Here is a 23,953-nt window from a genome sequence, read left to right as displayed (position 1 = left end):
TTCCCTCATCCCCAGGATCAGTGTGATTGGCTGGGAAGGGAGGGCCCAAGATGGAAGATACTTTAACCCTGAAACTGGTCAGAGCTAAAGGGGCGGGAAGTGAAGAGGCTCGTGGTTTGTGATGGAAAAAATTTCTATCTGTGTCTTGGCTTCAGTGGGAATTTTGAGGAGTGCGGTAAAACAGGAGGAAATGGGCAGCGGCAGGAAGGATGGGAACCCTTGGAGGGAGGCCTCCAGGGATGGCCAGATGGCCTGAGGCCAAGGGATTACTTAGGGGCACAGTTCGAGTCTCAAAGGCCCTCTCAACCAAGAGACCTAAGGTGCGTGTGAGCACGGAGCGCAGACCCTTTCTTCTTGCCAGTCTGTCCCATTTCTGCCTCCCTGATCTGGCTGACTTCCTGTCCACTGGAGGGCAGGAGGGGTGGCCCTGGCCATGGGCAGCTACTTCTAGCCATGGGATGCACCGTGGATTATTTAGTTGGAACCATAATCATTTCCTGGCCCAGTTTGAAAATCTGGTGTGCTTGATAAGACCCAGGGGGTGAGGTCTGAGAATTGTCTGCTTGCTGTCTATCTAGTACCCAAGGTTGGATAGGAAGCTGGAATTAAAACAGTGCCTTATCTTCACGAAAAGTTCAGCCCAAAAGCCCCCCCCCCACTGTCACCCAGAACCTCGATTGTCTCCAAGGTGCCCACGTCTGGGGGTGGGATTTAGGCCAGTTCTGGGAGAGTCTCGGCTGGGCATTTTCCACCCACTTCTTATGCCTGCTGTCCGACCAGTGACCTGGTTACTCAGATCTTGCAAACAGCCAGCTGCTCAGCCACAGCGAAGAAGAATTCCTACTCCCTGGAAACCTTGTGCTGCTCAGGGAGGGCTCTGGCTTCCTGTGGTCACAATATGGGACAGACATGACTCTTTCTAAAGGGGTTGTCACGAATGGGGACAACTGGATTCTGAGAACCAGTCAGGCCATTAGGTGGTACCGCAGAACGGGAGACCTAATCAGAGGGGACTGGTGTTGGGACTTGGTTGATTTAGCTGTACTAAAAAATGCACAGCGTCGACATCGCGTTAAGGGAAAGGCCTGCCATGATGCACTGGGTGTTGCCATACATGTTGTATTTCAAGTTCCTGGTGTTTTTGATCTGCCTTTGCAAATACGCTGTGATGGATCCACGTGCTTGGGGTGCTCTGTGTAAATACTGGTTTTCGTAGGGCAGAAAACACCAGGAGATGGAGGGAAAATTGCCTTGAGTCTTTCCAAACTTTCTGACATGCTGCAGATGATGATCTTCTGAAGAAAGAAATCCTTGTTAGAAAGATGTCCCTCAGCTCTCTCTTCTCCTCTCAACACTGAGTGATGAGGAAAGAGCTCAGCCTTTTTTAGAGCTTGGAAACTGTTTAGAAATGGAGAAGAGGTGGTGACAGGAAGGGGGTTTGCTCCCCAACGTGCTGGCCAGAGGCTGGCTTTCTGTTGGTGTCTGGGAGCGTCTGGAGCAATGTCCCTTCTTGCTGTGCTAACCACGAGGCTGAGGGTACCTGGATGCTCAGCTCCAGCGTCTCACTACACTGGGGCTGCAGAAGGCTGACTGTGCGGTTGGAGAGTTAGTGAAGTGGTAGTCAGCTGGAATAACTTCTGCGTGACTTGGGCCCGCTTTCCCTTCACTTCCCTTCTTGCCTGGCGGCATGTGGGCTGGGTGCAGGGGTATCACCAGATCATTTCCCCAGTGTGGGGAGTTTGATGCCCGGACCAGACCCAAGTTCCGGGAATCTGAGCACCATCGATTTTTCTCCCAGGGAGGGCTTTGTGGCTTGCTTCTCTAGCGGGTCGAGCAGCCCAAGTTGGCGTTGCTGTGTCATCTGCCTGTCCTTGCTTTCTCTGGGTTCTGTTCCATTCTCTGCTGCCACACTGTCTGTTCCTTGGACCCTTCGTAAGGGCACACCCTCCTCCAGGGCCGGGTGGCAAGAGTCTGCTAAGGCCTCTTTAGATGCTGGCCAGATGCATGCAAGCGGGTCGGGGCACCTCCTGTGTAGGCTCTCAGTGCCACTGCATACTGTTACTGGCGTTTGTGTATTTCTCTAATGTGTGTGGGAGAGATAAGCCATAAAAATTGCTTATTGAAGAAACTGAAAAGTACAGAAAATTACGAAGATGATCCACTCTATAATGGATAATTTTTGTTAAAACACTAGTGTATTTCTTTCAAGCAGTTTACTGAGGCTCAGTTTTTTAAAGCATTATTGGAAACAGGATGCTAAAAACCTTTCTCTCCTATTATCTTCCCTCTACATGATTACTGACACTGTTTTTGCTACGTCATGAAAGATTCTTTGAAAATAATTTTCCTGTAGGTGTTCTATCAGGCAAATGTACCCTCATTTACTAAACCAGACATCTGGCATTCGAAATTCAGATATTTTGGCTTTTGCACGTTATAAATAAGAAAGCCGCCAGCGTGCTGGTGTGCAGGGCTTGCATACTTGTTCCGTATCTCTTTGTTCTGAGTCCACGCTGCCAGTTTATTTCCCAAAGGGCTGTGGCAGGTTGTTCTGCAGCATGGCTGTAGGAAATGCCTTTTGTGGCACCTTCATCATCCTTCACATTAAAAATTCTCTGCTGATGTGACAATGTGCTGCTTTGTGTTCCTTTTCCTATTAGTGACGCTTAATACTTTCCATTGATTCATTATGCATATGAATTCTTATTTCTCCTGGGTTATTTCAAATATAATTCTTTGGGCTAAGCCAAACAGACATGGCTTTCTTTTCAGGCTTTTGAATAAAACCAGAGCGTGAGGAAAAGGTTCCTTCTGGCTACCCGTCTCCTCCCCATGCTTATGTAGCACAGACCCTGAAGAACGCCCTTTGATATGTGCACCCCCGCTTCTCAGCTCCTCGCATCTCCTGGAGATGGAGGAGGTGGCAGCTGGATGTCGGAAAGGTCGTTTTAGGGGAATCGGAGGAGGGCCGAGGATGACTTTAAGGGTTTCCTGGCGGTTGCTGAGTTGCTGCTTTCATTTGTCACATCGCAGCCGTGAGTTATAGTGGGAAGGCCTAGGCCGCACAGCTGCATGTCCCCTGGGTCAGCTGTGCGACCTGCGACAAGCTTTCTCTCTGAGCCTCATCCGGCTTAAGTCGTTGAGTTACATTAACCAGTGGTTGCCTGCCTTTCACTGTCTTATTTACTTTCCTCCTCTGTCCCATGGGTCAGAGATTTTACTCCTTAGCACGTATTCAATGACCTCTTGACCCCGTGGGCTACTTCTGCTGGGCTCCGTGGATATTGACAACAGCCCGAGGACCCAGCCGTACTTACTGCCTCTATGGACCTTAGAAGTCCAGGGACCCTTGCAGCTAAAAATCAGTTAAGAGTTGAGCTGCTGCTTTCCAGTTGCCTTTCCATCTAGCGGGGAATCTTATATTTAGGATAATAGACGAGGGAGGTGGGGAAGGTGTGATTTCCAGCCGCAGGGAAGAGCTTCTTGGCGCCCTGGAGTTACAGGGAGTTTGGGGACAGGGCTGGCCATGCCCAGTGCTCCTTCCTGGGCTGAGAAGGAACTTTGTCAACACCCTTTGCAATATTATGGAACTGGAATCATGCTCACCTGCGCCCACCGCTGGCAGGCCCTCCACAGGGCGTGGCCCATGGTTCTCACCTGTCTCCTCGCCCTCAGGTACGTGGTCATCTCCCGGGAAGAGAGGGAGCAGAACCTACTGGCCTTCCAGCACAGTGAGCGCATCTACTTCCGGGCATGCAGGGACATCCGGCCAGGGGAGAGGCTGCGGGTCTGGTACAGCGAAGACTACATGAAACGCCTGCACAGCATGTCCCAGGAAACCATCCACCGCAACCTGGCCAGAGGTGAGTGCATGGACCACGCCCATCAGAGGCCACGCCCACAAAGGTCACACTCCACCTGGGGCTACCACCGCCAGGGCCACGCCCACTCCAGAAGACTCTGCCCATTCCTGGTGAGGCCACACCCACAGGAAATGACAGACCCACAAACCCAGGGAGGCCTCACCCGCCCACTCTTCTGGGAGGCTACGCCTACTCTTAGGGAGGCCACGCCTACTCTTACGGAGGCCAGAATCCTCTTTCTAGGAGCTTCCTGAAGAAACCCATGCGAAACGGGTTGACCTAGAGTGGTGTGACCCAGGGCGATTCAGGGAACAGATGAGCCAGTCCTGGGGCTAGGCAGTGACCAGCGCGTGTTGTTCTCCCTGTGAGACAGTCTCACTGCACGCTTTCAAAGTGCTGGGAAGAGAGACAGCCCCCACAGCCACTCGAAGAAGTTGAGTCAACACCGATCCTGTCCCCCAGTTCAAACTGATGACCACACATTCCAAACTGTGGCTGCCTCAGTAGTCCTAGCACTAGTAGTAGATGACCTTCTTTCCTGTGTTTGGATCAGGGTTTCTCTGTGCTCCTGTGTGATAGTCACTTGAGTAGTCTCTGCCCATACATAAGTAGGTATGCTGTGGAATTAGCGGACAAAGGCACATTCCACACCTGAGCAATGCCTGTCTTGGCCATTGGAAGTCCTCAGTTGTCAATTGTTAATACTCGTGGTCCCGTGTGGATTATTAACCCCATTTCACAGATGGAAAAACAGAGAATTAAGTAAATGCAATGACTCATCCAGTGTTAGATGGCTTAGGAAGGTGAAGCGCTCTCTGAGTTGGGTTTCAATTTCACCGTGCAGTGAGCTTCCTGACAAAACGCGTCTCTCCCCTGTTTCCTTCTGGCCTCATGGGTGGACCTAATAGTCCGATGTTCAAGTACATTCCCTTCTGGAGAATAGGAGGGAGAGATAGAGGATGTGAGGTGTGGGTTGGGCCTCCATCCAGGTTCCATTGGAATGAGTCTTTTGCAGGGGGTTGAAATCGCTCCCCAGCTCCAAGCCCTAGCCCTTCGCCCAACCCTCAGCCTGGCCACGTCCACTGGGGAGTCCACATCCTTCTGTCCAGGGGACTTTTCTTTGCATGAAGGCCACAGATGCAAATGCCCAAATTCCACCTGTTCCCAGAACCCAGGCTACGCCTAAGCCCCCAAATACTGTGTTCCCAAGCAACCTACTTCCTGGCAACGAGTCTTCATTTGGAAAATGAGTGGAGAAGAAGAGAAGCAGGTGCAGGTGACTCACTGAGATCAAACTGTCTTGAAGGACAAACCAGAACAAAGTGAGTTGTTGAGTGTACAGCTGCTGCCTGGCTTGGTAAAAGGTATCTGGTGATTGGTGGGAGACCCGGTAGACAGAGCATCTCTTGTCTTTTTTGGACGTGAGGGTTGGGCACAGGCTGATTTCCCTTGGCAAGGTGCACTTCCATGATGAAGCTACGGTTCCCATTTGACTTGTGGATTCCTCTAAAAATGTCTAAATGTGGTAGGTACTCAGAAAATCTTTGCTGAGTGGATACAAGAGAGAAGTGAATGAAGACAACCAAGAAATTTCCAGAACAACCATACCACTGGAAGAAAAGAAAACCAGGAGAAGGCATCTCCGAGGATGCAGGTGTCATCCCTTGGCCATCACCTTCTCGAATCCTTCTGGATCAGTAATGATCTTTTATTCCCCGTAGTCTTCTTTCAAGCACCTCCAGCTGTGTCATCCTCAGAGAGCCTTGTGGCCCCAGGGCACTGGTCCAAGAAGGAAGTGAGCTTTCAGGAATTGTGGCTCAAAGGAGTCAGGAAAAACCAATGGGAAAAGACATGTACTGAGACATGTGAAGACACGGGAGGAGGCAGTGTGTGTCCCTGGCTAGGCTGAGCAGTAGGCGGCAGGAAGCAATAGAAAACCACAGCAGGAGGGTCATAGGGTTCTGTGGCATTTCCGTGTCTTTCTCTGTAGCCTTAGTATTAGCAGGTCCTGGGAACTTTGGGTGGCATCCTAGATTGGCATGCGAGTCCCTGTGCTCAGTCACTCAAGAACATGCATAGATGAGGTGTCTCTGTGACTGGAATCTGGTGCCCCGAACAAGTTATTAGTCCTTACTAAGGAGGAAGGTGGTTTGGAGCCCAGCACTACTTTCTGAAAAAGCATATAAATCATTCCTTTGTGGTTGTCTTTAAAGAATGAAGTGCATCTCCTTCTTGGGTTCAATATTTTCATGTTGTTTGATCTATTTTGAATCATTGATTTACTTGGAGGTTTTTGTTTTGCTTTATTATTTTCCCCCTACAGTTCATGGAGTCAAATCCACAAGGCTGAAAAGTCATTTGTCCTCCTGAGCTTTTTTCTTTTTTGTACCAGGAACTGAACTCAGGACCTTTCACTTGTCAGGGAGTCACTGTGCCACTGAGCTATATCCCCGGCCCTTCCAAACAGTTTTCATGGATGCCTTAAGTGTAAAAGGGTCTCCTGTTTATGTGATGCGGGTGACTTGGTCCTTGAACAGAGGCAGGAGGAGCCCTGGTCTCACAGCCTGGAACTCCAACATCCTCAGCTCTTTGCTGCCCGAGTGGTCCGGGAGAATGTGGAAGAGTAACCCTTGAGTTTCAGGGATTTAGAATGAGCCAGAGCCTTATTTGATCTGTACGACAAGTATGTTGCATTTTTCAGAAGTTCCCTTCATTTCTCCTCTTTTTGTAGCTAAGCTGCTACAAAAATGCCAGCTGGGCCCCCAAGTACTAAAGCTTTGAGAAAGAAGTTGTTACTTAAGTGTTCGGGGGAGAACAGAGAAGAGGCATCTCGGATCGATGAGGCTGTTACTGGTAGGAAACCTGTAGTCAGACCCGGGCAGGGCCAGCACCCCATGCCAGCTGTGGGCAGCCAATCTGGGCACCTGCAGTGCTTACAGGGGCCCTCAGCCTTCACTCAGGGATGCAGCGTGAGCAGAAGCCCGATTGAAATGTGCATTCAGATGAGGTCACTGGCCTGAGTCGCCTTACTCACGATGCCTACTGTAGGAAACCTGTGAGAGTTCCCAGCCCCCACAGGTGGCTGCAGTATCCGAGGGCTGAGGACCCAGCCCTGCTTTCTTAGCATCCTTCCCTTGGGGAGTATTAACACTCGTGCGGCAGCCTGTTTAGAAGGAGCCAGGCTCAAGTTGTGCATTACTGGCGAGCTCGCCAGAGCTTGTGGGCTAATTCATAGTAATTAAAAGCTTTTTGATCCTGGCATGGCAGTGCCCACCTGTGACTCCAGCTCCTCGGGAGGCTGAGGCAGGGGAATCACCTGGCCAAGTCCAGCCTGGGCAACTTCGTGAGATTCTGTCTGAAAAAAAAAAAGATAATAGTAAATTGAAATAATTCTCATGATAGAAAAAAACAGGCAAAGACACATCTTTGGTGAGGTAAAGAAACACAAGGCTGGGCCGGCCTGATAGCTCAGGGGACTAAAGCGTCTACTTAGGCAGAGCACAGCAGCCAGGGTTTGATCCCAGTTTTGCTGTGCCAGCGCTGCCCCCAGGGGTGTGCTGACACGGGGATTGAGGCTGGGTGTGGTGGTGCATGCCTGTAATCCCAGCGCTTGGGAGGCTGAAAACAGGAGAATCACTATGAGTCCGATCTACATAGTGAGACCCTGTAGACCCTGTCCTAAATACAAAAAAGAAAAAGAAAAGAAGCACAAGGCTGTCTGGGGACTTCTCTGGGTCATTGTCACCACATTGCCCTTTGTCTTATTGGAGGCTGCCACCCTGGATCCTCTAGCTGCTGCAGTGGCTCTGCCTGTCCTCTGCCTTGGATGCCAGTCATCACCAAACACCACAGGATTCCTAATCACACATCCCCACATATTCCCAGGCTTCTGATGGCCAGGCAAATTGGACTGTCCCCTAAGTGGGCTGTCTCAGAGCAGCCAGGGGGAGTAGGGCTCCTAACGTGTACCTTCTACAAAGAGCAAGTAGTGTCTTCTCATCCCTGAGGCTGGGGTGCAGCCTCCGAGGTGTGGAGCCCACATTTTTATGCTATTTCATTTGCTTTGAGTCATTGATTTCCTTGGAGGTCCCTTGGGACGTTGCCATTTACCTGTCTGATTCGCTAGGATACTGGCTTCTAGGATGGCACATAGGGTGGCACCTCTCGAAAGAACGTCTGATCACCCTCTCCTGTAGACGTCACTCACCTTGTAAGTGCAGGGTCTGTACGCAGCAGACTTCTTCTGAACTGTCCTTTCCTGAGAATGCATCCTGTTCTCCAGGCCCTACGACTAGCTCCCCCAGTCCTGCATCTGATCTCCTGCTGCATTTTGTCACACCCGCCCCAGCAGTCCAGAGTTTTATTTTCTGTTTCTCCTTTGGGGGCTTTTCCCCAAGTCCTTACACCCTGGTTTTCCTTCCTAGGCGAGAAGAGGCTGCAGAGGGAGAAGTCTGAGCAGGTTCTGGATAACCCAGAAGACCTGAGGGGTCCCATTCACCTTCCCGTGTTGAGACAGGGCAAAAGTCCCTACAAGCGCGGCTTTGACGAGGGGGATGTGCATCCCCAGGCCAAGAAGAAGAAAATCGACCTCATTTTCAAGGATGTGCTGGAGGCTTCCCTGGAGTCAGCAAAGGTGGAAGCCCACCAGCTGGCCCTGAGCACCTCGCTGGTCATCCGGAAAGTCCCCAAGTACCAAGACGACGCCTACGGCCGGTGTGCAGCAGCCATGACCCATGGCACGCAGAATGTCAGCCGGACCCAAGGGGAAGGGAACTGGAAGATCCCCCAAAGGGCTGCCAAGGAGCCGGGGCCCTTGGAGGATGAAGAGGAGGAGCCGGCACCCTTCAAGGCCGACAGTCCCGCCGAGGCCTCCCTTGCGTCCGACCCTCATGAGCTTCCCACCACCTCCTTTTGCCCTAACTGTATTCGCCTAAAGAAGAAGGTCCGAGAACTCCAGGCAGAACTAGACATGCTTAAGTCTGGAAAGCTGCCTGAGCCCGCGGTTTTGCCACCACAGGTACTGGAGCTCCCAGAGTTTTCGGACCCTGCAGGTAAGTTGGTCTGGATGAGACTTTTAAGAGCGCAGCGGGCTGTGCGGAGGGTGGCCTAGAGCTCCGTGTTGGCGCCACCTGCCGGCAGACCTGAGGAGTGCAGTGCGCAAGTGGTCGCCTGCGTGGGTGGGAGCCAGGGGCAGGCCCGCTCGCAGCTCTGGTGGATGCTTTGCGTGTTGCCCTTGTATCCTCCTTGTCAATAAAGGACGTTCCGCTGCAGGAGGGGTGTGTGCTGTGTTCTTGACCCGTTGCCTTTCTCTGGTGGTCTGGCTGGTGCCTTTTCTCAAAGCCGGTGTTGTCTATCTCCAGGCCCGAGGGAGGATGTCCTTCTGGGGGGTTCTCATGTCGCCCCTGAGTCAAGGAACACAGCCTCCTCTTCCAAAATCTCTTCTGCCTCACGCGGTCCTAGTCCCCCAACCTGGCGCCCGGGGGGTGTAGGGCATTACCACACTCCTTAGTTCAGGATGTGGGGAGTGCAGGTCTTCAAAGCACACATCTGAAGGAAGCTACTGTTTGGCCTCGAAGACCCTTGGGGGCCCCTCCGAGCTGCCTTCAGGCCAGGCTGCCTTCCCCGACCTCATCCGTGGGTGTCCTACAGGTCCCAGGCCTCCAGTGATGACTTACCTAGAGGTATGCGGTGTGCCTTCTCCCCTCCGTCAGATCTTCTCTGTCAGTTCATGCTGTCTAGTAGATAAGGGACATTTCAGTCCCTCCAGCACCCACAAGTGGCAGGTGAAGGCAGGCAGCCTGGACCGTGGGGTGGGGTGTGAGGATAAATCTATGAAGAGAAAAAGTCATGCGTGGAGAACAAGAGTGCTTAGAAATGAATTCTAGGCTGGGATTCCATCCCTCACAGGCTGCACAGGGCTTGGTTTTACACAGCATGGCATACTTCCTGGCAGTGTTTGCTATTATTCCTTTCAGGAAAATCTGTTTTCCCCTCCTGGTGTAACTGTTTCTTTCCTGTTTGTCTTGTAGCCTCGGAGAGCATGGTGTCCGGCCCTGCTATCATGGAGGATGATGACCAGGAGGTCGATTCCGCAGATGAGTCAGTTTCCAATGATATGATGACGTCGACTGATGAGCCCTCCAAGATGTCCTCGGCCACGGGGCGCCGGATCCGGCGCTTCAAGCAGGAGTGGCTGAAGAAGTTCTGGTTCCTGCGGTACTCGCCCACCCTCAACGAGATGTGGTGCCACGTGTGCCGCCAGTACACAGTGCAGTCGTCCCGCACCTCGGCCTTCATCATTGGCTCCAAGCAGTTTAAGATCCACACCATCAAGCTGCACAGCCAAAGCAACCTGCACAAGAAGTGCCTGCAGCTCTACAAGCTCCGCATGCACCCTGAGAAGACGGAGGAGATGTGCCGAAACATGACCTTGCTCTTCAACACCGCCTACCACCTGGCCCTCGAGGGCCGGCCCTACCTGGACTTCCGGCCGCTGGCGGAGCTGCTGCGCAAGTGTGAGCTCAAGGTGGTGGACCAGTACATGAACGAGGGCGACTGCCAGATCCTCATCCATCACATTGCCCGTGCGCTGCGCGAGGACCTGGTGGAGCGTATCCGCCAGTCGCCTTATCTCAGTATCATCCTGGACGGCCAGAGTGATGACCTGATGGCCGACACAGTGGCCATCTACGTCCAGTACACCAGCAGCGATGGGCCCCCGGCCACCGAGTTCCTGTCCCTGCAGGAACTGGGCTTCTCCAGCACGGAAAGCTATCTCCAGGCGCTGGACCGGGCCTTTTCGGCCCTGGGCATCCGGTTACAGGATGAAAAGCCGACTGTGGGCTTGGGTGTGGATGGGGCCAACGTCACAGCCAGCCTGCGTGCCAGCATGTTCATGACCATCCGCAAGACGCTGCCCTGGCTGCTGTGCCTGCCCTTCATGGTGCACCGGCCTCACCTGGAGATCCTCGATGCCATCAGTGGGAAGGAGCTGCCCTGCCTGGAGGAGCTGGAGAACAACCTGAAGCAGCTGCTCAGCTTCTACCGCTACTCGCCGCGCCTGCTGTGCGAGCTGCGCTCTACCGCTGCCACGCTCTGTGAGGAGACCGAGTTTCTGGGAGACATCCGAGCTGTGCGGTGGATCATTGGTGAGCAGAACGTCCTCAACGCTCTCATCAAGGACTACCTGGAGGTGGTGGCCCATCTCAAGGACGTCAGCAGCCAGACGCAGCGGGCGGATGCCTCGGCCATCGCCCTGGCCCTGCTGCAGTTCCTCCTGGACTACCAGTCCATCAAGCTCATCTACTTCCTGCTGGACGTGATCGCTGTGCTGTCACGCCTGGCCTATGTTTTCCAGGGCGAGTACCTCCTGGTGTCCCAGGTGGACGACAAGATCGAGGAGGCTATCCAGGAGATCAGCCGGCTGGCCGATTCCCCGGGCGAGTACCTGCAGGAATTCGAGGAGAACTTCCGGGAAAGCTTCAATGGAATCGCCATGAAGAACCTCAGGGTGGCCGAAGCCAAGTTCCAGTCCATCAGGGAGAAGATCTGCCAGAAGACTCAGGTCATCCTGGCACAGAGGTTCGATTCCCGGAGCCGGATCTTTGTCAAGGCCTGCCAGGTCTTTGACCTGGCCACCTGGCCCAGGAGCAGTGAGGAGCTGGTGAGCTATGGCAAGGAGGACATGGTACAGATATTTGACCACCTGGAAGCCATCCCTACCTTCTCCCGGGATGTCTGCAGGGAAGGGCTGGACCCTCGGGGCAGCCTGCTGGTGGAGTGGCGAGAGCTCAAGGCCGATTACTACACCAAAAATGGCTTCAAGGACCTGATCAGCCACATCTGCAAATACAAGCAGCGGTTTCCACTCTTGAACAAGGTCATCCAGGTCCTCAAGGTCCTCCCCACTTCCACTGCCTGCTGTGAGAAAGGCCGCACTGCCCTCCAGCGGGTCCGCAAAAACTACCGCTCCCGCCTCACCCTGGAGCAGCTCAGCGACCTGTTGACAATCGCCGTCAATGGACCCCCGATCGCCAACTTTGATGCCAAGAGAGCCCTGGACAGCTGGTTTGAAGAGAAGTCTGGTAATAGTTATGCACTGTCGGCTGAGGTCCTTAGCAGGATGTCGGCTCTGGAACAGAAGCCTGTGCTGCAGAGCGTGGACCACAGGGCCATGTTTTACCCAGACATGTAGGAAACCCGCCCTGCAGAGTTCGCTAAGCTGTTGAATATTTTTTTAATCTATACTCATAAGCTTTGATATATTATATAAATATATATTATATTATATTATATTATTATTATATATATATAAAAAAACTCACACTGAAAATTTTTAAAAACCAAGGTGACACATCCACCAGAAGCTACTGGGAGCTTTCAGAAAAGAATAATGTCAGAAACTGACTCTTGACTCCACGTGGCAGCTGCAACATACATTGCGACTCATTCCCACTCACAGAAGGGTGTGCTGGGCCGCACGGGTCCCCGCCTTCCAGTCAATCAACGGCATAAGCTAAAATGACGGGTCTCTGTCATCACCTTTAGGTAGCGTGTTTCATTCCTGTTTTCCTTTGGGGGTTCAGGGGCCTTGGGTTGGGTTTGGGTTTGGTTCTTACCTTTTTTATTTCATAGGGTTTCTCTCTCTTGGCCTCTCGTGGATGCAGTGGTCAGGGCTGCATCCGATCTCTGATTCCCATGGGGTGAGTTGTGTTTCTGGGTTAGTGTGTTGAATCTTCCTTCCTCCGTCTGATTTTAGCCTGAGAGAGTTGTACGCATTTCCTTCACTGTCCTACAAACAAAAGTGTCGGTCAGACTGTGAGCGCACCCCCCTTCCCTCTGCCGCCTCCCCCTTCCCTGGGCCTTGCTTTCCCCCTTCCTAACCCTGGACACTGCGGATGTTACCTGAAAGCAAAACTGCCTTGCAAGTGAGCTTGAAATCTGGGGGGAGGAAGTAGGCATGCAAGTTTCCTGCCTTCCTGTTTATTCGTGGTGGAGGAGAAAACAACAGAATCCCACTCACACCCAGGGCTTCCGGGTGACGCAGAGCCAAGAAATCCAGCGATTTTTGGCAAAAAACAAGTCAAATGAAAAGCAGCTATTCAATTTACCTGCATTATTTATATTCTGTCTTTATAATCCTATAATGTGTTGAGAGTATTTTATTTTCTTTTAATTATCAAGAAGCACCTGCTGTGTGGTTCAGGGGCAGGAGCTGTCAGTGCAAGATGTGTCCAGGGCTGTGCATGACCCAAATGAGAGTCCCCGGAGAGGTCACCCTTCTTGGTCACTGAAGCTGATAACACGCCCCGCAGCCTGGCGAGAGGGTTGTGGGAGAGTGGACAGTGCTTCTGCGCCTGTGAACTCTTCCTTTTCTGGAGAGGATAGAGAGAACAGGAAGTAAGACGGGGCTCTCAGGGTGTCAGCCTGCACGCGTGCGCACACACACACACATGTGCACACACACACACACACACACACACACACACAACCACAATATAAGCTTTAGATATGGCCACTTGCCTACTCTCTGGGGCAAGTAGTGCTTTAAGCTACAGGAGTCTGATCTGTGTTCTTTCGTCCACTCAACTACCAGTATACCTCGCAAGAAGTTTTCAGAAATGTGCATAAGCTGTTCAAAACTTCTGTTCCTCTTCTGACATCAGGTTTCTGCAGTTTCTATGCAGAGATCCTGTGACACGGAGGCACAGGTTGGCCTTGGGGAAGATCGCAGTCGGTTCTGCTGGGGGCTGCTCCCTCGATTGCCCGAGGGTGTGCGTGAGCTGCAGGCACGGGTGAGGCTCCTGGCCCGCCTTTGGGCAGCACACCCCTTCTAGAACTGTGGCAGCTTCCTTCCTTCTTGGTTTAGCTTGTCTTTGAGGCCTTGTGCCACCGTTCCCAACCACAGTGGAAACGTCACCAACACTGAACATGTTGCCGTCCCTTCCTGGTCCTGCCTGTCCCTTTGTTCCTCACAGATCCACCTCCTCACCCCCTGGTCTTGGTGCTAAGATAACTTTAGAATCATTGCTGCTAGTCAATAGCTTTTCATTATATAAATATATTATATATATTATATATTATTTTTTGAAATGTTCTTATTTGTTTTCAACAGTGATGTAGCATGTCAAACAAACAAAAATCAACAAAAAACTGGGGTTCTCAAATGTCCCACTGCCAGGCCTTGTATGCTGCCTTCTTCAACAAATCAATGCACCCTCCCTGGTGACCCTCACCCCAGCCCCCAGGTGGCACGAGTCCTTCTCCACCCTCCTCTGAGCTATCGAGAGTTAGCAGGAAGCCCCTTTGGATACGCCCATGTCCCCAGCCTCGCTCTGCTTGTTCACTCTGAGTTGGGGCCAGGTAGAAAGCCTTTGCAAAGCACAAGGTCCCGAATTCCCCAGCCCCAGCCTGGGGACTTCTGGTCTCCATGCACATACAAATGGCAGTCTCAGGGTTTCACTGAGCATCGATCGCAGTGGGTGGAGGGTAGGGATGGCAGGTGAGGCGGGCCTCAGTGAGGGGCAGGCACAGTCGGTTGGGGTCCTTTCTTCTTGCCAACAGTTGCCTTACACCTCCTCTTTCCTTTCCAGCCTCCCTGCCCCTTGCCTGGGGACTCTCTGTCTGGGGACTGGGTTGAGGCTCGACCACGTTCGTGAAGCCAGGAGAGAACCAGTGTCTGAGAACCAGTCAGGGCAGTGACTGTTTTCCTCACGGGGGACCATGACCAAAATGAACTCAGCCTTCCTTTGGGAGCCCATGCCTGTACCTACTTTGCAGCTGTAGGGAGTGGAGGCCTCCAACACCCCCCCCCCCCCCAGGCTCCCAGGCCTCGGAGAAGCCAAGCCCTCAAGCGTCTTAAGTGTGGCAAGGTGCCCCTCATGGCTTCAGCCTGGTTCAGCCAGGCCTGGGCTGTGGCCCTCACTCTGTAGGCCACTTTGTCTTAGGATATAGAATAACAAGAGACTGTAAGGGTGATAAGCCACTGCAATTTTCACAGGGATTCTGCTCAGCCTGCAGGCTCCTTGGGAGGCCTCCGTCCTGTGAATTATAGTTTCTTTGGCCTGTTGTTCTTGTCCTGGGCAATTTTCCCTCTCTCTTGTCCTTGGAAAGGCTTGATTGAGGGGCCCTCGGGTCTGGCTGGGGAACTGCGAGTTGGACTAGCCTGACACTTTTTGTATGGCTGGAAAAACTGGTCAGGCAGCCTGTGTATCTCAAAACTGGTCCCTTTAGCTAGATTCAGCCCTTTAACTGAGCCCCTGGCCTGGGAGTGAGTGCTGTAGACTTGGAAAGAGATGTGCCTCAGGGCTGAGGCTTGTCCTCGCTGGGCAGGCTGATCAGTGACCATCCTGGCTCAGAGAGGTGGAAAGTGAGATCGAGTGAGAGGCCCAGGTTTGTGGGAGTGGAGCTAAGCAGCTGTTTGCAATGTCTGGGGGCCAGATGCCCGGATGACAGAAATCCTCTGCTCTTCCTGAGTGGAGAGCTCCTGCCCTCAGGACTCATCTCTGTGTGCAGCTCTTGCTGGATTCCAAGCTCCAAGCCCTCTCTGTCTGTCCTGCAGAACAGCAGCATCAGGCCTCACAAATGGCAGTGTTTCCTTCTTATATTTTTAAAAAATGACTCCCTGTGACACCAATGATCCTGGAACATCCTTCTTCCCCTGTCCTCACTTGCAAAGAGGGCAAGACTGAGCTCCAGCACCCCTGGAGGGCCCAGGGTAGGGCTGGGTTCTTGAGGCGCTGGCTCTTGGGCTGGGAGCGGGGCCTCCGTCTGCCACCTCCAATCCTCATTGGCTGAGCCCTTCTCCTTGACTCATTGATGCCAACCCTTCAATTTAGGGGAAAGGGCTTCATAATGACTTAAAGCATTGTTGAAATATTTTTTTCTGTTTGTTGGAGGTGATGCCAAGGAGGTGAATGGGGAAAAGCATGTGAAGGCCGAGCACAGTAGTGGAGAGGGGGGCGGGCTGCAGAGCCCGCCCGGCTGGCGTCACTAGCTGAGCCCAATGGCTTGGAACAGACCTTCTCTCCTGTGGACTCCCTGCACCTCTCATTTTTCCTCCTCCACCCCACTCAGGAACAGGCATTCTATATGGAGGGCTGTTTTGGCTTGTGGGCTGGGCTTTTTTCCAAGGAGAAGTTGTACTATTTGTTGGTCTGTGCACCCCATTTTGGCCGAAGACTCCAGTCACAGTGGTGCACACCTTTGGGTCTCTAGCCAGGCTGGGCTGGGCTGGTGGAAACAGGCAGGCCAGACATCCTTGGGCAAGAGAAAGGGGTGCAGAGGCAGCTGAGCTAGGAAAGCCCATCCTGACCCCACTCTGGGTCCACCCCTGGCCTCCTCAGGTCCTCAGGAGAAAGGAATGGCAATGCAAAGTGCATCTTTGGCCTGGAGGAAGGGGAGGACCTTCTGCTGCCCTGTGTGGGTCCTGGTGCTTCTGCCCAGTGCATAGAACTGGGAGTTTTGGAGGTGGTCTTTACAAATTAGCCAGAAGGAGACAAAGTGCCCTTTTGGGAGGAAAATGGTACGGCCCTCCTCTGCATCCAGCCTGTCCCCTATCCCTTCAGATGGTATGGCCCTGGAAATACCTATGCAATCCGGTCTCCCTGGGAGACCTTCAAGGAAGCAGGGGTGTGTGCAGGGTATAATTACTGATGCTACAGCATTTAGATTGTATATATGGACATAGACAGTACGGATACACACAGAGGAAGAGATTAAATCACGTCTATATCTAAAAATAATATCCTATATATTTATACATTTCTATGTTTTAAATAGATATAAAAATAGTCTATAGAGCTGGAGGAGTCGCGGGAGGCCTGTCGCTGTTGTGGAAAGGGAGGAGGCCGGGCCTTGGGGTGGGGAAGATGGAGATCAGGCAGTTCCATGGCTCTGGGCCTTCCCTGTGTATCAGAGGAGGGGAGCTGCGCCCTGGCCCCCCATGCACTTTCTCTCCTTTTCCATGCTTGGTCTGAGCTTGGAAGGAGATACTCCCGACTTACCTCCCCCTAGCACAAGCCTACACTAGGCGACCACTGTTCTTGGCAGAAGGGCATGGTATCTGGAGGGTCCACTGCACAAGCCCCATACCCTCCCCCGCCAAGAATAAGCAGAATCGCCGGCAGTAGGAAAGGTGCACCTGGTTTGCTAGGTGGTCCAGAAAGATGCCACCCTCCTGTCAGGTGTTTCTGCCGCCCCCTAGAGGCCAAGCCTCTGAACAACGGCCGTCCGGGCCTCCCTCGCCTACTCAACCACTACCACTGCCTGCCAGGCCAGCGCAGATGGACTAGGCAGCGCTGCTCGCCACCCAGTGGCTTTCTGGCCAGGGCAGGGGCGTCTGATCCCAGGGAAGGGCGGGAAAGACAGATCCGCACATTCATAATTCAGTGGTAACTCAAGCTTGGAAGCAGGGCTTTGGCCCAGTGCCCTCTGCGCAGCTGCCGCTGCTGCTGGCGCTACTCAGGACATTGCGACCCTCCTCCGCCGCCGTGGAGGCCCAGGGGGCCCCGCCCGCTCTCCGGACCTGCGGGTTCACATACACTGTTCTCCTTCTGTGACCAGGGAGAGGCTGAGCCCTGCGTCCAGGCCCAAGTACTTCCTCTGGGCAGGAGGATGCCGTCCTCAAGCTGTCCCCAGAGCCCACTCTGGGCTCAAAGGGGACACCTGGGAGCCACAGGGACCCCGGCACAGCTGGCAGCATGACGGAGGGCTTTGCAGCCCTGACAGAGCCTGGAGCCCACCGGCTTCTAGTTTCCCCTCCCTGGAGGGGGAGAAGGGCTTGATGGAGCTGCCTGAGCTGTTCTCTGGGTGGCTTTGCCTCTGGGCCCCGAGCATCCCCTCCCCTCCCCTTGAGCCTCCGGGGCTCCTGCCTGCTCTTCCTCACCATCCTACCAGCGTACCTCAGTCTCCAGTAGACCCAGACCCTGGATCCCAGTCTGGGCCCGGGTCTGTTCTGCCAATGCCCATCTCCTCGAGCCACAGCTAGCTGCCAACTGGGTCTGGGAACACCCACCAGGGCTTGGTTCAGGAGAGATCAGACCAGGCCTGAGCCTTCCGCCCTGAAGGGAGTTGGCCTTGGCCAGGGAATGGGCAGCCCCAGTAGCAATCCCACAATGCACTGTACCTCAGAGAGAGCGCGTGCCACAGGCAGGCGGGGACCGGCCTCCGCACATGGGGACAGCCGGTGACAGCACTGCTCACCAGAGGACAAAGGCTGGGCCGCCTTCAGGCACCCCTCTTCACATTTGTCTCTCCGGAAGAACCAGCAGTCTGATTCTGTCTTTTTCAGCCCCTATCTCTCTCCTTCTCTCCACCCCCACGCTGCTGACCATTTTCATTTCAATCACAAAGGAAAAATAAAGTGGGGGTGGGGGAGATACCTAGGAGTCTATTATCACATACATATTAATATGTTAATACTTTCTTTCTTAAAAAAAAACCTCTCGATGTTATTATTTCGCAGACTCCGCTTTATAGTACCTGTATGACGGGACCTAGGACACTGGATACAGATAGAGCTATGTTGGCTTATCATACTATGTACGCGGAAACTTTCCTTTTGTCATATTATCCTTGTAATGTAAGAAGATTGTTAATAAAAGCATTTAAATTCACTCACCAACATCCAACCTCTGCCTTCTTCTTGCCCCTCACCCAATCCTGTGTTCTGGAAGATTTGGAAGGGTTCCCATTGCACAGGTTCAGGCAGCAGAGTAGAAACCTGCCTGCTCCTAGTTTGGAAGGAACTAAAAGAAGCCTCTCTGGGACAAGAAATCCCTGCTCCCCACCCTCCCCCGTGGACTCTGTGTCTAGCGGGTCACATACACGCCTAGCCCACCTGTCAGACCTAAGGAGGTGTTGATTTTGGATCAGCAGTGCCCCTCAAAGGGTCAGGTGTCAAAGCGTTGGGTTCCAGCAGGTGGCGCTGTTGGTAAGTGGTGTATACTTCAAGAAATGGAACCTAGCGGAAGAAGGGGGCTCCAGTCTCTGGGGACATTTCCTGTGAAAGATGTGTTCTGTCCCAGGACCCGTTCTTTCTGTCTCTGTCTCCTTCTCTTGTCTGGTCGTCAGGAGGTGAGCAGCTTCCTTCACTGCATGCTTCTGCCATGATGAATTCCCTCATGATAAACCCGAAGTGTCCAGGCCAAGAACCACGAACTGAAGCCGTGTACTCAAATACATCTTTCCTCGCTTTGAGTTGATTTTTCCCAGGTATTTTGTCACAGCAATGAAATGTTGACCAACACGGGGTGTGGCCAAAACCATTTTAATGGTGCATTTCCCCATACATAGTTACCCCACAGCATTGAGGCACTATATAGAGCCATTGCATGTAGACAAGCTTGGCTGTGGGCGCAGGCCTGGACCCTGTACGGGCCTTCTCATAGTTTGCCAGTGGCACTGGCACGAGGCTGGGAAATACATGATGTTTTGCCCAACTGGTTTTAGAAAGGGGTTGGGTATGAATCCAATAAAGATGTAGACCATTCGCTCTTACCCTTCCCCCTAAGAGGCTGAGTGCCCTCCTTCCTGAGCTGGCCCTCCCTGATAGCATCACTTCTTTGGTGTTATCTCTCCCTCCTCTCCACCTCAACCTTCTCTGTCTGCCAGTTTTCCTCTCAGCCCAGGAAGCCCTCCTCCCCCAGTCAGCACTTAGAAAGTTGTGAAAGCCACTGATGGAATGTTCTAGCTCTCTGCATCCCTGAAGAGAAGGCGGGGAGGAGCAAGGGGCTCAGCTATCCACACAGAGCTCATGCTATTGGGTCACCCCCACCCCCTCGCAACCACCCGGCAGCCCAGATTTGCCTCACATGTACAACAGTTTCTGGAATGTATTGATTTTTGTCTCTGGCACTTGAGGGAAGGAAAAATCCCTATCCAGCCTTGGCCTGAAGTCAGTGTCCCAGAAGTGGGGTTTGGGGGCTGTGGTAAGGGCTAAATTCATCCCAACCCCTTTCCTCCCACTTATTCCTAGCTTCTGTTTTCAAGGTCCAAATGGCAAGTTGAGTTCACCTCAGAGGGGAGTCTCAGAGGCCTGGTTGGCTGCCTGAAGACACAAAGGGCTCCATGTGACACTTTCTAGAACGATCTTTGGAACACACAGATCCAGTCATGGCCTTCTCTCCACAGAAACCCCCTGTGGATTTCCATTGCCCCTGGATTCCATCTTGACTCTCCCGAGCCCCCAGCCCTGTAGGCTCTGCCTGCCCAGCCTTGTCTTGTCCTCCCCTGATTGGTCACTCTGTCCTCCAACTGCTCCAGCTTTTTTCTACCTTGAGACACTGTAAGGATATCCTGAGTCTTCTGCCAGGGGTGGCTTTCCCAAGTACAATTATAGGATAAGTTTCTTCTTTCAGGTCCAAAATGCTATGCACTCAGTGGGGCCCCTGCTGACCACATTTTTTAAATAGTCAACTGCAAGGCATAGTTTCCCACTCTTTCTGATATTTTCCTTCATGAGACTTAGCTCGGGCTGCAACCTATAATTATTCTGTGTGTGTGTGTGTATGTGTGTGTGTGTGTGTGTGTGTGTGTTATGTCTGTTCTCTGGCTAGGGAAGAGTCGAGGCTGTCAGTGCCCCTGGGTTCAGCACCTATCACAGAGAAGGTGGTCAACAAGCGTGTGTGGAAAGGGCTGAGTGAATTTAAGCAACTCCTGGGAGAAGCGCAGCCATAGCAGCTCTGTTGGTCACTGTTGCAGTCCTGGGTTCTCCCATGTTGCCTGCTTCTGGGTTGGAGTCCCTCCTGTCAGCACGATAGCCCTGAAACTGGCCCAGTCCCTTCCCTAAAATCTCAAGCTGCCCGCTGCTGCCGCCTGAGCTCCCCTCTGCTCCAACCTGCACTTCTTCCTTGGACAGTGCCCTGACCATTGCTCCTGAAAGAATCATGCTCACACATGGGGCATTTGGAAGGTGACCGAGTCATGGGGGCACTGTCGCTAACACATTGCAGGTAGGTAGGCCTGGCTGAGGTGAGTCACTGGGGATGCGGCCTGGAAGGGTGCATCTTCCTCCCTGGCTCCCCCTTCCCTCTCTGTTTCCTGTTCACCATGAGCCGAGCTGAGCTCCTCCACCATCCTCCTACCAGCCTGCTCCTGCCATGGAGCCAGCAGAATGTGGACAGAAGCTTTTGAAACTGTGAACCGGAAGAAACTCTCCTCTGTCGTTGCAGCTGGTGGCTATTGGGCCTCAGCACAGGAAGGTGACTAAAACACACCTACAGCCCTTCAGGCAGCTCCAATCCACTGTGAAAGATCTTTCCAGCTCTCTGAAGTTTAGCAGTTTTTGGATTTCATGGTTCCCAGTAGTACTGGGAGGCTACTACCTATTCATCAAAGTGACTTCCAGGAAAGAGCCTTGGCTACGGCCAGGCCCAGAGCCTGGACTTCAGGGTAAGGCAGTGCTACATTCTGATCCCTTTTGATCTCTTCTAAGTCACAAGACCTTGGCCAAGTCACTTAGTCTGTTTCTTTAGTTGTTTAGCACACAGCATAGCTTACTCTGTATGGATAATTCATCATCACTAGAATCATTGTGGTGACCTCTTAGATCAGGAGGAGGTAGGTGCTGGGCAGTGTTATGAGTCTCTGACACCATAATTTCTACCCAGAATTCCTGGAGCTACCTTGGTAGAGAAGTAGCTTTAGGGCTCCCTCTTGCCTACTAACACTCATCTCTCCTGGCCCTCAAAGGAAGAAGGCCCACAAGGTTTTCTTTTTTTGTTTTGGCTACAAAAGCATGTTGTCCTTAATTATTGCTGGTTGGAATCTTTGGCCTCTTGTGGTGGGATTTGTGCTGGTTTCCCTCCTCATCTGCCAAAAGGCTGTCCTGAAATATTAGGAAAGTGCATTGAGAAACTGGGTGGCAATCATGTCCCATGGTGGGCTGGGTGATGGGGGTCTTTGTTACTTTCTTCGTTGCTAAGGCGAAATACTTGCTTTTCACAAGTGAAAGGAGAAAAGATTTATTTTAGCTCACAGTTTGTAAAGGTTTCGGGTCATAACTGGCCAGTTCCAAGGCAGGTTGGCAGGTGGAGGTGTACGGGAAAGGACAAACAGTCCACAGCATGGTGGGCAGGAGGCAGCAAGGCTTCCTTCTTTCCCTTTTTATTCTATCTAGGCTGCAAGTTGATGCCTCCACACCCAGGTTGGGTCCTTCCTCTTCAGGAAATCCACCAGCCACACCCAAAACTATGCTAAACTAATCAGTGGATTCATCCAGTATTGAACATGCATCCCAGAAGTCCCTCCATGAGTGTATGAGGTTTTGGGAGGACATCACAAGGTGATCCACAACAATCGGAGACCAAATCTGACTGGGAACAAGCCACCATATGGATTGAATCACATGGTGGTCACTGAGAGACTGGTTGCCATGACAACGTCTGGCTTCCATACTGAGACTGGCCTCCTGTCACCCACCTCCCAGGTAGGTGCCTCTGTCTCTGGCTTGGGAAAGCTGTGCAGGTCCCTGCAGGGGCCATCTGTGCTGCTCACCTGGAGGAGATGACCAGGGGGCAGTGTGCCACCTCCAGGACAGCACCTGACCTGCGTCCAGCTGCAGCCCCATCTCCTGGCTTCATCCTCCTCCTAGGCATCTGGGCCCCAAAGGAGATGGGACAGATTCTCAAGTTCCAAGCTCCTGACAGGATGGTGCTTCCAACTCGCTCTAAAAAATAGAAACTCTCGGGTGGAAAATTACCAGTGGCTCCACCAGCAACTAGCAAAGGAGACGAGGCTGACTCAGAGGCTCAGGTGCCATGGTACAGCATCTTGGGGAGCAGGTGGCCTCAGGAGGAGCCATTGAGGAGATGCTCATGGGTGCTGCCAGGCTGAGGCAGGGACAGGCACACATGCACGCAAGTGGGGTTTACTTTGTGCATGAGCTAGGAGGCCTGAGGCATGCAAAGCGAGTTGCTGCCAATTTAGATCAGAGAATCACAGAGGATTAGACCTAGAAGGGGCCTTCATGCTTGTGTGGACCAGGTTCATTTGACAAATGTGGAAACTGAGGCCCATAGATAGACAAGTGATGCATTCAGTTAGGACTGTGAGGGTGGCCAGGCCCCACACTAGGCTGAACTAGGAGGCTCTAAGCTTCCATCCTGTTGCTCTGGCTATGAGGCAACATGGTTGTGCAGAAATGGGGTGAAGGCACATGGGGGGAGCCCCAGAAGTGGCAGCTGGTGAGTGCTTCCTTCTGGGTCCATTTGCAGCTCTCTGGGAAGCATAGCGTATGTGAGGTTGGCTCTTTAGGATAAAACCCTCCTATATTTTATTATGAAAGCAAAAGTCTTGGTTATCATTAGAATACAATATGCATATATAATATGAAGCAAGGAATTATGTGCACAGACTTAGAAAGCAAAAGACATTTCACGGCTTTCTTTACGGACCGTTTTATCCTGTTTAAGATGCTTCAATTAATTCCATGTGCCCTGGCTAATTTCCCAGGGATTTAAAACACAGTCCCCACTGCCTGCTAAATGCCAGGGCCCCTTCCTGGGAGGCCACGCTGGAGTGGCCTGGGGTGGCAGGACCCTAGGAGTCCCTTTGTCCCTGCCAGGCACCTGGAACTTCGGGACACCACTACTGCTACTTGGAGCCTTCAGAGACAGGAGCACTGCTCTGGGGGATGTGAAAGAAAGAGGGGTCCCTTCTTCATCAGAAATGGAACTGAACACTCTCTAGGGCTTGCTCAGTGCTTGCATCCCTGTGAGTGTGTGGCCTCTTTGGTGCAGCGCTCACGCAAGACCCCCAGGGATGCCCACGGGCACACAGGGGCGCTCTCTCTGGGGACTGCTGTTTACTCTTAGCTGTGAACCTCTGAGAAACTTGTGTAGGAATGTTTGTAACAGCGTGTCTTAGAGCAGAAAGGGGGATGAAGGAAGGGAGAAAAGATGAAAGGAAGAGTGGAGGGGGAAGGAAGGAAAAAATGAATGTGATGTATTTGTACAGTGGGATATCAAATAACCGTGAAAGAGAAATAAACTAGAACTACGCATGTTTAGAACTAGACCTGCTATGTCTACACAGTTGAAATTCAGCATTTTAACGCTGAGCAAAAATAGTGTGGCATAATTTAAATAACA

The 23,953-nt window shown here is 52.5% G+C and overlaps 1 protein-coding gene across 6 annotated transcripts in view; it reads left to right on the top strand.

Moving 5' to 3' along the window:
- Positions 1 to 18,453, top strand: part of Prdm11 (PR/SET domain 11) — a 74,413-nt gene extending 55,960 nt beyond the window's left edge. For 4 of the 6 annotated variants that reach the window (XM_023710516.1, XM_023710518.1, XM_023710517.1 and 1 more), the window contains exons 6-8: positions 3,676 to 3,863; positions 8,288 to 8,914; positions 9,893 to 18,453. In XM_023710516.1, coding sequence (XP_023566284.1) covers positions 3,676 to 3,863; positions 8,288 to 8,914; positions 9,893 to 12,057 — 2,980 coding nt within the window. In that variant the 3' untranslated portion in view covers positions 12,058 to 18,453. Of the gene's footprint in view, positions 1 to 3,675; positions 3,864 to 8,287; positions 9,134 to 9,892 lie in introns of those variants that run through there. The other 2 variants (XM_023710519.1, XM_004627017.2) reach the window with 2 other exon arrangements.
- The last annotated feature ends 5,500 nt before the right edge of the window (positions 18,454 to 23,953 follow it).

This window comes from Octodon degus, unplaced genomic scaffold (assembly GCF_000260255.1).
Source record: "Octodon degus isolate 3935 unplaced genomic scaffold, OctDeg1.0 scaffold00018, whole genome shotgun sequence".
In the NCBI taxonomy this organism is placed as follows: Eukaryota; Metazoa; Chordata; class Mammalia; order Rodentia; family Octodontidae; genus Octodon; species Octodon degus.
This window is presented reverse-complemented; position numbering and strand designations above follow the sequence as displayed.